The 16,357-nt window shown below is 43.8% G+C and overlaps 1 protein-coding gene across 2 annotated transcripts in view; it reads left to right on the top strand.

Annotated features, from left to right (window-relative positions):
- Window positions 1-16,155, top strand: part of LOC119177854 (arylsulfatase B) — an 89,477-nt gene extending 73,322 nt beyond the window's left edge. For both annotated transcript variants that reach the window (XM_075887393.1, XM_075887395.1), the window contains 4 exons: window positions 4,568-4,867; window positions 5,397-5,668; window positions 6,109-6,291; window positions 15,864-16,155. In XM_075887393.1, the coding sequence (XP_075743508.1) occupies window positions 4,568-4,867; window positions 5,397-5,668; window positions 6,109-6,291; window positions 15,864-16,001 (893 nt within the window). In that variant the 3' untranslated portion in view covers window positions 16,002-16,155. The remainder of the gene's footprint in view (window positions 1-4,567; window positions 4,868-5,396; window positions 5,669-6,108; window positions 6,292-15,863) is intronic.
- Window positions 16,156-16,357: the final 202 nt, after the last annotated feature.

The raw sequence follows: 16,357 nt of genomic DNA, 5'->3' as shown, positions 1-16,357 counted from the left end.
CTCTCATGCTAATTTTGGTTCACGCCAAGTTAAAGGGCTGACCGCGAGAAAACCCAAACGTAGGTGGCCAGGTAGACAGATAGATAGATACGCTCAAAGGTGCCGAAGTTCGCTAAGACGTTCTTCGCGTGGAATAACGATGCTTGAAGAAATCATTTCTCAGTCATTTCGAATTCCCAATCGCGTCACCATTTTTTATGCAAACAAATTTCGCATAGGCCGTAACAACTGTAACAGCCCTGACAATTTACTGAACAGTATTATTAGCGTATATATATATATATATATATATATATAGCATGCATCATATAGTAGAAAATGCGCTGCATTACTCTAAACTTCCACAGTTTTCAGATAAAAAAGCCCCTCGCAGCCTTTTTTCTCGTTCTGAGCCCTTTACGGCTTCTGTCTGTCATTCCATGTAGTCGCTTGGTGTCACGCCCACACTGCAAAAATATGCGAGAACAGGGAGCTGCGTGTCATGCAAGTAACAAAATGTTGGAAAGAATGTCTTTTTTTTTATCATGGGTGCGAATGTGGCTGCACATTTCGAATGCCACGGTCATTGACAGGCTAATTCCCGTTTACAAGCATGCGAAACGATGGCGAAACACCAACACCATGATTTAGGCGCATATCTACGTAAGAGATAAGCAGAGGCTATCTAGCAGAGATAAGCAGAGAGATAAGCAGAACCCTCAGCTAGGGGAGTCTCAGACCAACTAAATTTTTGTCACTGTCAGTGCTAATGCTCGCTCGTACATACAAATCAACGTTCCACCACAGTTCAGGGCATTGTGTTTGTGCAGGGCGTCACATGTGCGTGAGAGCGCGTCGATGTCATTGGCTGGGAGACGTGGTAGACGTGCCAGCAGCAAACGTCTCGCCTCAACACACACCAGGACACCTTAGCATGGTAATCAAGAGGTTTCAAGGCACCACCCCGTGAACCAAATCAGCATATAAACATAATATTTCTGCCTCCATGAGGTGCTTCATAGGACTTACTGTCATCCCAACAAATGAAGCAGGCACAATAACTACCCGATGGCAAAGAGTAGGCAATCGTTGACGGAGATGGTCGTGATTGGCTGCGTGGTACGCATCCGACAGGCCCATAAATAGAGAGGAGAGGCACTGCACAGACGTAATCTATGTGTCAATATAGAGAAGTAGGTCAGTAACTGTGACTCAGACAAACACCAACGAAGCGTCAGCAAAGGCGTGCACGTGATTTCTCAAGTCCTCTCTTCACTTCGAACAGCTTTCACGGTGCCAAACTGCCTGTATTTTTTAATTACATCTCAGAAGCGTTCAACATTTCAAATAAAGTTTTCACTCAGTTGCAGCGACCTCTCTCATGGTGATTCTAACTTAGGCATACAGACGTCTGTTAAACTAACAAAGACCGCTACTCAAGTACTGGTTGCACATTGTTGAAATTTGGCACGTTTATTTAGGTGCAATAGAAAACAACACGTGTGAATTTCCATAGAGTTTAGTAGGTTTCGTAGAAGTTGTGATACTGTACTTTAGAAAGTAGGCTGGACCCTTGACATAGCACTAGGAAAGCTGGTGTGATGAAAAAATAGAGGGTGCGCTAGGACCTTGACAAATGATTACTAAAATTACCTTGGCCTATACAGCTTACGCACGCTGCAGCGCTTTAAAGAAAGCGTACCCCACGGTTCTTAGAACATTATTTCTATGTATGTGGCATACCTTTATTGCTTTCCTAGGGTTGTGAAAGTGATTGTATTGATAAGAGGCTCAGCGGGCGCTACAGATCTCTCGATACTTCTGTTGGGTACAAGTATGCGAAGTGAGCCTCCTGCCCTTATGGTACTGAAGGACAATGAGTAAACGCGTAGAGGGTCTGATGAAACATATCTGGAGACTCCGTGTACGTTGTCTGTGGTCATTCGTGTTGTTTAGGTGAATGCGAGTCTGTAGCACTTTGGCTCAGCGATGAAATATCTGTAGTTATCGGCAGCATGGTCGTAGAGCTGAGCGCCTTCCATGCTATTTTTGCAGCTGCTGAGGGGAGTTGGCAGTGGTATTATGTATTTTATGTGATTTTTTTCATAAGACGGCCGCCTGGCTTCAGAACACAAAAAATAAGGTTTTGTCACTCAGAAGATTAGCAACAATGCCTTTGTCTTTCGACTTTACGAAACAAAATGGTTTGCAGTATTAAAACAGAAACTATAATCGATACTCCTCTTTTATTCCATTTTTTTCACTGTTGGTAGAGAGATCCCTTTGAGCGATCACCATTCTCCCTTACTATCTATATCAGGGTCAAAGTGATTGGCAAAACCTCAACAGGCTCCCTCTGGCATATTCACACCAGCATCTGTTGCAGCTTCATAGAAAAAAAAGACATTCTTTTAGAAAATGCGTCTTTAATTCTCTGTGGCAATTCACGATTTTATAAGCATGCGTGTGCTCCGACAAAGTTTCATTGTACTGTAAAAATACATCTAGATTTGATTACATCTCCCAACCAAACTATGCACTCTACAGACTTCTCGCGTGGTGCAACGATTATTTTGTTACTTCTGAAGCCCAAGCAATTCGTTTTTTTTTTCAACGTATAAAGAGTGATGCCTGCAAAAGTTTAGTAAAAGGAGTACTGACCGCATACGTTTCACGGGTTTTGTTGTTCTAAAGTTTAATGATTCATAGAACGAAAAATAAGAAAACAGAGTCATCATACGAAGTTTGACTTATATCAATGCAACCCTCGGTATTTGAAGTTCTCTTGACCAGAAACCAGAGTGCTGTGCAAAGTTTTTTTATTCCCGAATAAAGAAGTGTACTTTGTAAACTGCACTAGTTGCCAAGAGGAGCTTGTTGCGCGGAAATTACGCTGCCAGTGTCGGCTTTAGCGTCAGCGTCGTGCATTATGAGCGAAAAAGTGTCATCGTGTCCGTGCTCAAATAATCAAGAAACATGAAAATTAAACAGAAGAGTAAGAAATATTTGGTTTGAGTGATGCTCGAACACAAGCTGTATGCACGGCAAGCAGCTGTTTGCTCCAGAACAAGAATACTTTGTTTTCTTTATAGCGTGAAAAATTTTCATCAAATCTGTCAAGTATTCCATGCAATCACCTGAGAATTGCGCTCTTATGCAGACATGGAAAAAGCACAATAGAAAAGAAGAATTATTGCTAGTGGACAACTTTGCTTGTAGGAACCTTTCCAGGGTAGCCTAAAATGGCCATTGTAATGAGGGCAGTCATTTATTGCTTTGGAGCACGGTGAAGGCATGAACCAAATTCCGAAGCCAGGCTACCAATCCAAAAGGCGACGCACGCTGTTGCTAATTACGTTATCACGTTGTACTCCTGACAGCTTAGCTAAAGCGTCCTTTGAGGTCCTACAAAGCAAACGTTTAGAAGATCACAAGTAGGGTGTCGCAGTTGTGTGCATTGCCACCCCCAGTGTCCGCAACCGATATCACTCATAATACAAAAAACAATATTAAATAGTTCAGGGCACATCTCAATTCGAACTAGGTCCTATTCTTTGCCTCTGAGTATTACCGCACCCAATGTCACTAATAATAATAAAAAAAACAGTAAGAATCACTATTCAAGAAATATTGCAGTTCAAAAGAGAGTCATATCTGTGGCATCCTCGTATTTTGCCAGAGACCCATGCTAGAGCTCGAAACTCCGTTGCGAAAATGCCCTGTACAGTTGTTCTGTTGTAAAGAAGCTACAGTAACATGTGAAATGTGGTGGTGTAGTAGAGTAAGATGACAGCCAGGTATCACACAATACGAATTCTGAAAGATGGTGTGATATAATTCGAACTGCATAAAAACAAGGTCGTTCCGTGCTTCTAGCCCATAACGAAGGGCTCAGCCATATTCATTTACTGTCATGAGCCACCGCACCAAGTTATATCGTGGGGAGTACTATGTAGGTGTTGTTTATTAGCTGCCCAGTGTAGTCTACGATGCCCTCTATACTAATCACTCAGCACGCTTTCATTGTGACAGTGCTGTGTTTTCTGCGCAGGTCTGGCGTTTTTTATTTAGCCCTGCAATGACGTTGCGGTCGCTTGTTTCCTGAATAAAGAAATAATTTTAACGTCAAGTGAATCAATGTCACTATTCCACAGGAAGGGAATTAAAGGAGTGTTTTAAACGAATACACGTACAAGATAATTCGTTTTTCTTTTGGCATTCTGATACATTAGCAGTCGCTATTAAGTCGCTAGAAATCACCATGACCTACCTTTTTTTGTTGAAGTATACATTAAAATGCATTCAAGTTACGCGGATTTGGTGCACTCATGAATAGTAGTTAGGATTCGCTTTTCAGCTGAATTTACCAATTTATTTTATTTACTGCATTGATTATTGATCATTCAGTCGTTTAAAAATGAGTGAATGGTATTTAAATGCCACACCAGCTTTATTTAAAGCTGTTTCTGAGTCAAGAGAAACAAGCACCAAGATAATCACATTCTTGATTGTGACGAGATGTGCGAGTTGATCAGTGTGTTCAAGCTACCGCATTTCTAAAAAACAACATTACTACATTCCCATACAGGTATGGTGTCAGCACTGGACAAGTCTGTTGGGAAAATTTTCAAGGCACTGCATGAGAGAGGAATGCTGAACGACACGTTCCTGTCATTCAGCTCAGACAATGGGGCAGCAGCAACATACTGGGGTACAGGCGTTGCATCGTCGTATCCCTTAAGGGGCGAAAAATCTACCCTCTGGGAAGGTGGCGTACATGTACCGGGGTTCATATGGACTGCGCAGTCAATGTGGACAGGACGAGGATCTCGATATGACCACATTTTTCATGCCACAGACTGGCTGCCAACACTCTACGAAATGGCAGGTAAGACTACCAAGCAGAGTATGAGATCACTTGATGTACATTCACTAGTTATACCATAAAGTTGATAGACAGCATTTTTTTTATCTAGTAATCGCATGGATACATCAGGGTGATTTCGCTTACAAATGATAGTGAATACTATAGCTTCCACTGTGTCCTGTGTTTATAAAGAGTGAACATTTGAGTGTTCTGTATAGTTCGTGCAGTGAGAAAACTCTTTTAGCTAAATGTTTTAAAAAGCAATAGCATCAATAAGTATAGCACGAACACGCACACAGAACAAGCACATACGTGCACATGTGTTCAGCATTTTTGTGTGCGTGCCGATTTTTAGCGTACAAGAATTATCACAGTTGCTCTGTAAACTTTTAACTAATCCGACAATACTATTCTTAAAACGTGCTTCAACTGCATGGTACGAGAGATTCAATAATTATGTTATATTTCTCAGTGCGAGTTGCCCGCTGTCCTCCCTCGATCAAAACTATGGGAAAGTTTTTCATATAGTGTAAGACCTATGTCCATGCAGGTGGAGAAGTTTCCAAGCTTGGTGGAATCGATGGTGTCAGCCACCTGCGGTCCTTAGCTGACCCTCTTGTCTACCCGCCTCGAAACGAGGTCCTGTTGAACATTGATCCCATAGAAGGAAACGAGGCTATAATCCACGATTCATACAAGCTTGTCTATGGAGCCTTTCCAAGCGGCACATCGCAGTGGTTGGATGTACCCGGCAGCAGGCTACCGACAGCGGAAGAGACAGATCTGGCACATGAAAGCTGCATTAAGGGCATGTCTTATAAGGTAACGCAAGGCATGTACTTGTGCCCGAATGATTTCTGGTGCGTGGTCTACATAAGTGTCGAGTCAGCGGTAGTCTTGTAGTTATCGCGACAATTGTGAAGTATTAACAGGCCTCAACAAAAAAAAGATCAGTACCTTTTTGCAGCAAGGTAAGTTGTCATGCAACCTGGAGGAATGACATGAGTGGCAAACTAAAATGAAATGCAGCATATACTGGATATTGAATACTGTATTGAAAATAGTGGCGTCCGCTACATAGGAGCAGTCACGCAGTGCTATGCATATTGACACTTCGGAAAGATGTGCACAGAACAGCCTTCTTTACCCCTTTTCAGCGTTGTATACTCCTTTTCAAGTTTGACTACAAGTTTTTTTAATTTCTCAAACTTTTTTCATGGTTTATATATTACTTTAAATACACTTGCCTATGGTTCATGCAGATTCTTAAGACGGCTGGTTTTAGTCCGAACTGTGGTGAAGGAGGGGATGTCTACTCAACGGCCGTGAACTGCGGGAACCGAAACTCAAGCAAGGTTCCATGTGACTCCAGAGTGGCACCTTGCCTGTACAACGTAAACATTGACCCATGCGAGTACTATAACATCGCCAACGAAAACCCAGAGGTAAATATATCTTCGTGGCAGTCAACTAGCATGCATTGCAAGCAACACACATTGTGACATGTGCTCGAATGACCGGAGCAAATAAAAGCTATCGACAAGACTTTGGTATTGAAATCAATCGGGCGCTAGTACAAAATATTCTTTCAAGTGAATGCACTTGTTGTTGCACAGTTATAGTTTTAGCCCTGGCTGTTAGTAAAAATGACCGTAGGAAATGAAAGCTGCCAACAAACGTTTTGCAACCAATATAGTGGCGGAATATTTCAAATATTCCCATAAAACTATTGCATTTCTTCAGCCAGAAAATTTTGGTACAGCAAGTACATTCGAACTAAAGAAGCAGTAGTCATTTTTAGAAATTCATATTTTCTACACACCAATAACATTGAATATTGCGTGTTTATATGCACATAAGCCTAAGGTCATCATCGGTTCATTACGCCAGGACCGAGGTGAAGAACTGTACTGTCACTTTCTTCTACAATTACTCCATGAGAAGAAGAAGGCAGCATCAGAAAACGGCTTTTATTTTTCTGCCTCCTTGAGCCCGAGGAATCAAGGTGCCCTAGGGCTTTTTCGCTTGCAGTTGATAGCAAAATGTTCAGGTTTCTGACATGTTTGACCAGAGGGTGCCTTGCCTTTTGAGCGACACGTCGACGCGTTGTGTCCCATCCGGTCACACAGAGAGAAATTTGTTTGTGGAGATCTCACAGGATCCCATCCTTGTCTACTCTCGTCTTGCGTAAATAGAGATGCAGACATTTCTCGGACGCAACACAAATGTTTCTGAATATGCGCTTCCATAAAATGGTCGCATGCTTCAGCCATCTTCGCTGAAATTCGCAGTTTAGTTATTTTAGAATCACCGCCAGCTTGAAATGACGACCGTTCAAGAACTTCTCGGCTGCGAAAATGTCCCTATTAGCGTCAAATGTTTTTTCTTATTCGGAAATTTAAATTATTTGATCGAAGTTTCTTAGAAGCCGAACAGCGAATTGGCTGCATGACTCGATGTCATTGCGCTACCACGAGCGAAACTTCTCATGGTAGCCATCTGCCGTGAAGCAAAAAAGGTCACAACAAAGCCATTTTTGAATTGTCATAGTTTGGAATCTGGGGCGGACAGTCGTCCGTACACATTGAATGCTAGAAGCATGCTCAATGCGGTAGCCCACTTGTCAATGCGGTAGCCCAACTGCCCGCTTGCCATCACTTCGAAACACCGGAAATACGCATCCAGGTCTTGTCGATTCTCATCACAAAGAGACATAATGTTTCGTGTTCCGTGTGTACATATTTGAAGGGCAGGGAATGATCGCTGATAGCGACTGTCCGTACGCGCGCGCCTGAACCTACTTCGGCTTTTGCCAGACGCAGGCAAATCAACAAGTTTTTTCTCCAAAGCTGCCTTCTCACGAGTAAATTGTAATTCTTTTTGTCAAACCCTCTCCGCGCGCCCAGCCATCTCTCGAGTCAAATCTGCTTTTTTTCAGGCGCAATCCTGGTGTTCGGTCTGCTATGGCCTTGCATCACGTTCAGCAACCAGATTCCTCTCTAGCACACACCTTCTTCTCTTCCACCCACTTCTTTTAAGTGCGTCCCCGGTTAATTCTAACCACTCAATGGCACTCGCTTGATCTTTCGAATCCACCCATCCTGCGCTCTGCTAAACAATACAATCAGCCTCATCCTGCCGCAGACGCCATTACCATGGCAACGTGTGTTTTTCATGGCATGTATGCTTGGGAGCAAGAAGGTTCCATGAATCGACGAGACTGTTTGCAGGTTTAGAATTAAAACTTTATACACATACTAAACACACACACTAAAAATGGCAGATCCCCCGTACAGTGGCAATCGATGATATGCGAAGCACGATTGAGAAAGCTTGATATGCCACTTTCAAATCACCACAACGCTAAGACGTGGAGGTAAATTATGCCGTACACCACTTCCGTGTCATGATTATCATGTTTGGGTGTTTTGTTTACCTTCTTCATCTATTCACGTCACGTGATGCCAAATTTATAATATATTGATCTAGCTAAACGGCCACAAGCACGCTAAGAGCGTGGTATGTTGTCATGTTCTTACCTGACACGCGTCTCATCATTATCATGTTTTACCAGTCATATACCTTCGTCATTCATTGACGTCACGTAACGCCAACTTTGGTATATGTCTAACTAGCGAAACAGCCTCGAATGCATCATAAAAGGCCCAACATACACTGTGCCCAGCGCGCTACGTTAGCAAAACGCGAGCACTCTATTGTCTGACGCCAAGCGCGACCGGCGCGACCAGCGTCCGTCGTCGCGGCCCGGTAGCGACCGGCGTGAAATGTGACATGCTGCATTTGGTGCCAATGCAGCATGTCACAGCATTTGGCGCAGACAGCACTGCGTCTGCCTCTTTTCGAGACGAAGGGACGCCGTACGCGCTGAAACGCGCATGCGTCAAAGTAACGCGGCGCACGCCTGTGGCAGGACCGACGACTGGCGTGGTGATGCGACGAAAATAACGCCGGCGTGCACGTGCTCCGGGTCACGTCGAAGTGTTTCGGCGCCTTGACTGTGGCATGTAGTCATGTTCCCACATGACACGCATCTCATGATTATCCTGTTGACACCAGTCACATATTTTTGTCATCCATTGACGTCACGTAATACCGAATTTGGCGTCTGTGAAGCTATAGCGAAGTGGTCAGGAGGGCATCATGAGTGTGACATGTCGTCATGTTGTTACATCAAACACATGCTGTGATTATCAGGTTTGGATGTGTCACCTATGTCGCCTGGTCGCGTCACGTAATACCGAATTGGTATATGTGAAGCTAGCGAAACGGCCGCGAGCGCATCAAGAGCGTAACGTGAAGTCATGTTTTAACTTGACACGCATCTCATGTTTCTCTTGTTTGCACCAGTCTGATACATTCGTAATCCATTCTCGTTGAGTAATACCAAATGTCGTATACGCAACGCTAGCGAAACTGCCGCCAGCGCATCATGAGCGTGGCATGTAGTCATGTTGTTACATGACACGCATGTCTTGATTCTCATGTTAGGGTCTAACGCTTGTCTTCGTCATTAAATCATGTCCTACCATACAAGTTTTGCAACATGTCATGTGAACGAAACCACCGCAAAAGCTGCAAGACCATGAAAGGTATAACATGACATTCATGACATACATGTCAAAATTTTCATGTTGTGACTTTTCAGATATGCTCGAAATATAGTCATGTTATGCCGCACCAAGTTTCGTATTGATACTTTTATCCAAACGCTCATACGCTCAAGGTCGCTCAAGTTCGCGGAGAAATGCTTCGCATTTAACAAGCTAACCTAAGACAGCGAAAATATAAACTAGCGAATTATTGTTCGCAAAGGTTATGCGCCCTGGCCTAACACAGGCCCGCCCACATGCATGTCCATCGGATTCGATAGCGCGTTGCGCTGAGGCATGGCATCCAGTTGAGGTTCTGAGCGGGTAAGGGCCGGTTCGGAGAGTTGGGGCAGGATGCTGAGAACTGGCGATGGATCTTGATGCTTGCCGCTACAAAGTGTTTTGAGGCGCAGGAAGTTGGCAGCCACGTGGAGGCCTTCAGCCTCCACTCAGGGACCGCAGAGTGGCCCTGAGGTATCACTCCCGGATCCGGCTTTCCGACTCTCTCGAACAACTCACGCCATTTGGCTCTTTTCTTGTTTCTCGCACTTCAGTCCTCGTGCCCATGACTCTTTAGCGTGTGCCTCAGCGTCCGCATCACGTTTCCTTGCCGCACACACCGGAGTAATCATTTGTTCGCGCAACGTGTGATTTTAGTTTAAGCAGCAAAATAACATAGTCGCTAAACCTATATCGGAGTCCTGAAGCACTCCTCTGGTATGATGAAAACTCAATTTTGAAAAAAGAGATTTGTGAATACCTCAGATAATTTTGTGGCTTTGCATGCAAGTGCGAATTACATTGATACGACAAACTTTTTTGAACAGCGTCATTTGAAAACAGCCTTCTTCTTGATGGTTGCCGGGCACAAAACCACGGCTGCTTCACGTTTGTATAGGCAGAGTACTATACAGGAGTGGAATATTCGTAAATATATTTCTTAAAAGAAGCAGGATACTTAGGGTTCCTTGATGCGTGCGCCCCCATCCTCCGCTTTTGAGAGTGGATAAAATCACGTTGCAATCTACGAGTCCTCCATTACGATGCACACTCTCCGCAAGCCGCCTATAGCAACGACGGCCAGCGAACGAGTGTTGCGCGGCTGCATACAGAGTTTGTTGCGTCAAAACGTGTGGTACTCAAACAAAATGAGAGAAATACAAAGTTTTTTTTCATCGGCAGTTAGAAGGTATTAGATATCTAGTCTCTAGTCTTCATTTTTAAAGTGACATTAGCAGATAGAGTTGCTGGCAGCAGAAAAATACCTTCGACGCAAGCTGCGTAAACACCTCCAATTAGCGTCTTTTTGGGCTCGGCGCTAACTATTTTTATAGGTTAAAGATGTGAAACACCCGCACCTAAGTCACATCACCTTTCAATGCGTCTGTGTGTTTTGTGCATTCCACAAAGGTGTAAATACAGTTTTCCATTTGCCAGCTGGCTGGAATAAAAACAATGAAAAATACGTGCTGTCGATAGAAAAGAGAAACGTCACAGCGTATTCACGGAGTGAATGATGGTCTCTGTGTGGAACGAAGCGTTTATCTGTGCTTTCGTTCGTGCTTCTATTCGCGTGTCCGTGCGTCCATCTAAACGTCCATTCGTCCAGCATAATCACGGAGCACAGCATATCACACACTGGCAAACGCTTTGTTCCACTCATTATCATTCATGATGAGTGAGCCTAAGCGTACGTCCGTCCGTCTGTTCTTGCTTCTGCCGTTCGTGCATCTGTCTGTCCGTCTGTTCGTCTGTCTGTCACTCACACTAGCGCCACATGCTGAGTGAATCAAACAACTAGGTGGTTACGAACCGGTCACAGACATGAATGGACAAACCCACGGCTTTAGAAGCGTCATCCCTAAAAGTGCGATTGCGTACCGGTATTGAATTACTCAATAGCTACTTTATTTGAAGACCACACCCTGCAATACACAGTATATTGTGCGTTGTTTTCATCTATTATACCTCACTACAAACAGCAGATTGCCGCAAAACTGTTCAGAACTTATCATTTTATTTGGTTATCTACATGTGGCTTTTATGGCATTAAATCATGACTCGCATGCAGGGATTCACTGTCAAACCAGGTTTAGCGTGTTTTCTATAGGAACATATGGTGGATTAGCAATTTTTAAAATGTTCATTGATATCATTTAAATGAAGCGACCACACGGCTTTACAACAATGAGCAAGCAAACTGCATTTATTAAACAACAATTTCGAATACCGCAGCTTTATTTGGACGATAACTTTATTATACTTAAAAAGCAAGCGTTATAACTAACTGCAAGCTAACCGCTGCACATGTCTTCCACTTCCACTGGTTGTTGCTGTTTCGATCTGACGCAGGTGAATGCGCAGCTTTACTCGCGCACAACTTGATATCAATACTTTTTTCAGAGAACCTTTCTATTGCTGGCATACCTGCACGCAGCTCTTCGCCCTTTTGATTTCATATTCAGTTACAGCTTTGAGAGGGGCCATCAGGGTGAACAGGTTGCCTGCTCAAGTCGTGATTTCTTTGAAGTTCTTTTTACAAGTTATGAGCGAGCTCATACCCTCACCAACCAGATAACTCAAGTTTTCGCCATCCTGAACATACTCCTTCAGTGCAGGTAACTATGTGTGTTCATGGCTCGCTTACTCTTCATTGCAGCTCTGCACTGCCCAGAATCTTTTTTGTTTAACGTTTCTTGCACAAGACATTCAGCTATATGGTGCAATATGCTGCATTCTATTGAAGTCAACGTTTCAATGAAAATATTTTCGTCATCATCAATTTCTTCTCCAGCATCTCCACGACAATTTATTTTCTCTTGGGAAATGATGTCAACCAGGTGCTGTGAGTATTCATTTTCATAACTAGAGTTCACCAGATTGTGCAAAAACTGGCTGACGCATACAAGCTTTAAAGCGCATTTAATGTCGTAGTAGTCGCACAGACGGACCGACGAACGGATGAACACATGAATGGACAGGTGCACGGACAGAAGGACGGACACACGTAAGGACGGATGGACTGATGAACGCTTCGCCCCACTCATCATCACTTACTCTGTCGATATGCTGTGACACTATTTTAATTGACATGCAATGCAATGCAACTAGCGAATATGACTGCGCCGACTACGATGAAACGTGACATACGACTCACGGCGTAAAGGGCTTTGCCCCTAGAAGAAATACTTGAATGCTCCGGCAGCAACCAGTGCACAACGTAGGCACATATCTTCGCGCCATCGCAGGTTGTGTACAAGAAGCGATTGATAACAACGCATTTTATGTTATCCAAAACGAACGAGTTAAACACGCATGTACACATCATGCACTTGAACGTGTATTGAACCCGGTGCACTGGTTATCGCAACCAATTCCGATCGGAATCAAATTTATCAACAGTGATTAGCACCTTTCTGCAGCTGGTGTAAGATAGTCAATCACATCAAGCTTTATCGCGATTGAAAGTGCCCATGTGACAGCGCTTTAAGGAATAACTCTCGAAATGCTGAAATGGCATAAATTACGCTGCACAAACACGACTGGTCCGTGGGTTGCCACTTCTCGCGCTTGATTTTTACAAGCCACATGGGTCACCTTTTCGAATTTTTCGGAAATCTGAACATCCTGTAGCCATTTCGCCCGTGGTTTGTGCACTGTGGCCCGCAACACCGAGACATTTTGCCCTAGAAAACGCTGCGCACGTGTCTGACTCAACCAGCCGTGGCGAGACGGGGGAAGCCGAATGGCGGAAGTTGATCGAAAGGCCACACTTACCACTTCATAGAGTGGCTCTACCCTCCAAAGAGTTGAGCACAGCGAGGAACCCCAAGCATACCAGCATCATTGCGCCTCCTGTTGGTGAAAGCCCACAACGGCTATATGCGATCAAAAATGAAACAAGGGGTGACACTGTCTCACTTCCTTTCATTTGTTCCTGTGTGTCTGAGCCCCCTTTTCATTATTCTAGTGTGCAATACCCAGCCGCAAAATTGCTTACGTTTGCGTTACTTCGCTTCAGCTTACTACTACACTAGTTCTAGCAAATGGCCTTCTAAACTAGGTGATTTGAAGCTCTGACAACATAACATCATTGGTTGAATTCAAGAAATGGTGGAGGACTTTGATGTGAAATCAGTATGCTCGAGCTCGGCGTCTTCTGTTTGCGTAGAACACTAAACGCAGCAGCTGCGCCGTCCTGTTTCTGCAAACTGAAGCAACGTGATTGAAGACGATGTACTGTTTTAAATAAATTTGACGCCTTCTTAGAAATTCTGTCTAGCAAAAATTCATCGTTTTTTTATGTTGTGTTCCTCGCAAGCTAGGGGCTTTCTTGCGACTTTCTTTATTCATCCCTCGCTGCAGAAGAGCAGTCATCATTATTATTGAGTCTCCTCACGAGCTGACGCTTGGCCTCGTAGCAGTGCCGGATCATCCTTCTTTTCCTTTCTTCTTGAGTTCCATTAAAGTGTTTCATCTGGCAAGACGTATCTTTTGCTTGATGTGAGCCTCGCCACAGCAGAAAAGCTCAGAGGTCCAACAGGCTTCTTACTTTTTTCGATGAATGACGGGTCGCATCAACACTGCCCACTCTCCTCGTGGAATGTAAATGGAAGGCTGGCGATCATATTGTAAGACAACAAACGCAGGTACCTGTGATAATTGTTGGGCGAAAGACAATCATAACGTGTTATTTCAGTTCAGGGAGAAAGAAATAGCCGTTTACAATGAACTCGCACTGTCTTCCGTCCTACAAGTTTTCTAAATCATACCTGTTTTCTCTTATTTTTCTAATACTGGCTACAGCAGCGGACATGCTGAATAGGTCATGCTTTCAGGTGAAAAATCAGGGTGTTCTATCAAAGAATCCATCGGCAGTCCCTCAATAAAGAAGTACAATAACCTGATAGTAATCAGGTTACTCGTTCATGCAAATGGGAATGTTTTCAAGTACAACTTTTTTGCAGCGAATGCTGTTATAGGATCGCAACTCGGGTCAAGCGCGGTTGTCCGCCGCTGCCGGTGTCCGTAACCACATCGTGCGAAATTGGAACAAACCTAGCACCAATGACACAGTGGGGCTCGAACCCGAGTTCCAGCACAGTATTCTACCACTGAGCAACGCCGGTGCTTGCAGCTTCTTCACAAACTTGCCTTAGGCAGGCCTGACCTAGCACAAGAGACACAGTGGGGCTGAAACTCGGTACGCTTATGCCAGCCCAGTATTCTATTACTGAGCTACACCGGTGCTTGTGACTTGTTGGTAAACTAGCCTTATGCAGGGTTGATGTCGGGAAAACAAACGCGTTAGTATGACTCATCAAGCGTTTTAAAACAGGAAAAGAACAGCCAGTCGTCACATAATGCGAACAGCGTAACAAGTTAAACGTCCGATGCGCCAACCCATTACAAAAGTCGGTTATTGTTCGCTTATTAACTGTGGCGCATACCCACTCCAGCCATAGTTCCGCATCGTCGTCAGCCACTGCGTGAACAGTTGGCACAAAATTCCTCGCAAGTTTTTAGCGGATACCACGCTTCTAAGAACGAAGACAAAAAATAGCATAGAGAATGCCGCATCACTACCCAAATAAATTTATTATTGATGACCTAGTGGGTATCAAGCAAGTGTGCTTGCAGTAGTTACCCAACTAGTGTTTCGAAAAGGCTCTGAAAGACCGCTCTTCTAGCTTTAGGTGTGACTGTGCTGTGCCTTCCGCGCAGGTCTTGCGCTTTTTTTTTATTCATCAAGTGGCCACAATTAAAGCAAAGAGGATGGTAAAGAATTTCAAATATGAATAACATGGGCCTTCATTGAGCGACATGGCCAAGGTTACCAGTTGATTTTGGCGTGTCTTCGAGTTAAGACTAGTTGTTACATGCGTAATTTATGCGACATCTTGGGAACAAATGCCACCCAGCCAACGCTGGTAAAATTCTGAAAAAAACATAACCTAAATGAAATGGTGCGCAGTGCTAGGTTCGTCAGATCTTTTACGTGGATAAGGCCTTTACCTGGATAAAACGTTGTCTTGATTCCATCATGGTTTAAATGAACATGATACAATTTTTTCTCTATTATCTCTTTGTTATACCACGTTAAAAGATGCGCATTTACGAAGTTTCCGAAGTGGTAGTTCACATTTCTTATGTGAGAAAAGTACACCCGCTTTCCCCTTTTTCACTCGTGCTGTTCTGAAAAAAATACGCATTGCTTAAAGTCAGTTTCGCATCCGACATCGATATCTTCAACATAATTTGCAGGCATTGAAGTTTGCCGAATTGATTATCCCGTTTCCCAGATGTTAACTGTGTCTTCTCGCGTTTCGCGTTGAAGTTAGATCAGTTGTTAAATAAGAATTAGTTCAATTTGTGGTTACTGATTTATTCCTCTTTTTTTATTTCAGATCGTGCTGAAGCTGCAAGCTCGTATTTCAGCATACAAGAAGGGAGCCTTAAAACCCAGCAACCTCCCCAATGATCCCTCCTCATTCCCTCATAACCATGATGGAGCGTGGGTCAGCTGGAAAGATGGGTCCGCTTAATTTAAAACTCACCATTAGAGTTGAACAATCCTAGCGATGCAATCATTACAACCTAGTTCAACGTCCCTTCTGCTAGAACATAATCGAAAAACTACGTTTCTGCTTTCTGCAGTTCTGGCTGCGGTGACTCACATGATAAAAATGTGGTTTTAAACATACGTTGCAATCTATCCAGCAAGGTAAGGAAATGAATTAGTAACGCCTGCTCAGCAGCCACGACAACAATAGTGAATCAAATCTTCCATGCTAGAGAGTTATGGGGGCTAGTGCAGAGGGTTCTGGCTATAACTTTGATGAGCAGTCATGGTATGGTAAGGGCCCCCTATCGGAAAAATTGCCATGGTGGATACTGGAAA

This window comes from Rhipicephalus microplus, chromosome 1 (genome assembly GCF_043290135.1).
Source record: "Rhipicephalus microplus isolate Deutch F79 chromosome 1, USDA_Rmic, whole genome shotgun sequence".
NCBI lineage: Eukaryota > Metazoa > Arthropoda > Arachnida > Ixodida > Ixodidae > Rhipicephalus > Rhipicephalus microplus.
This window is presented reverse-complemented; position numbering and strand designations above follow the sequence as displayed.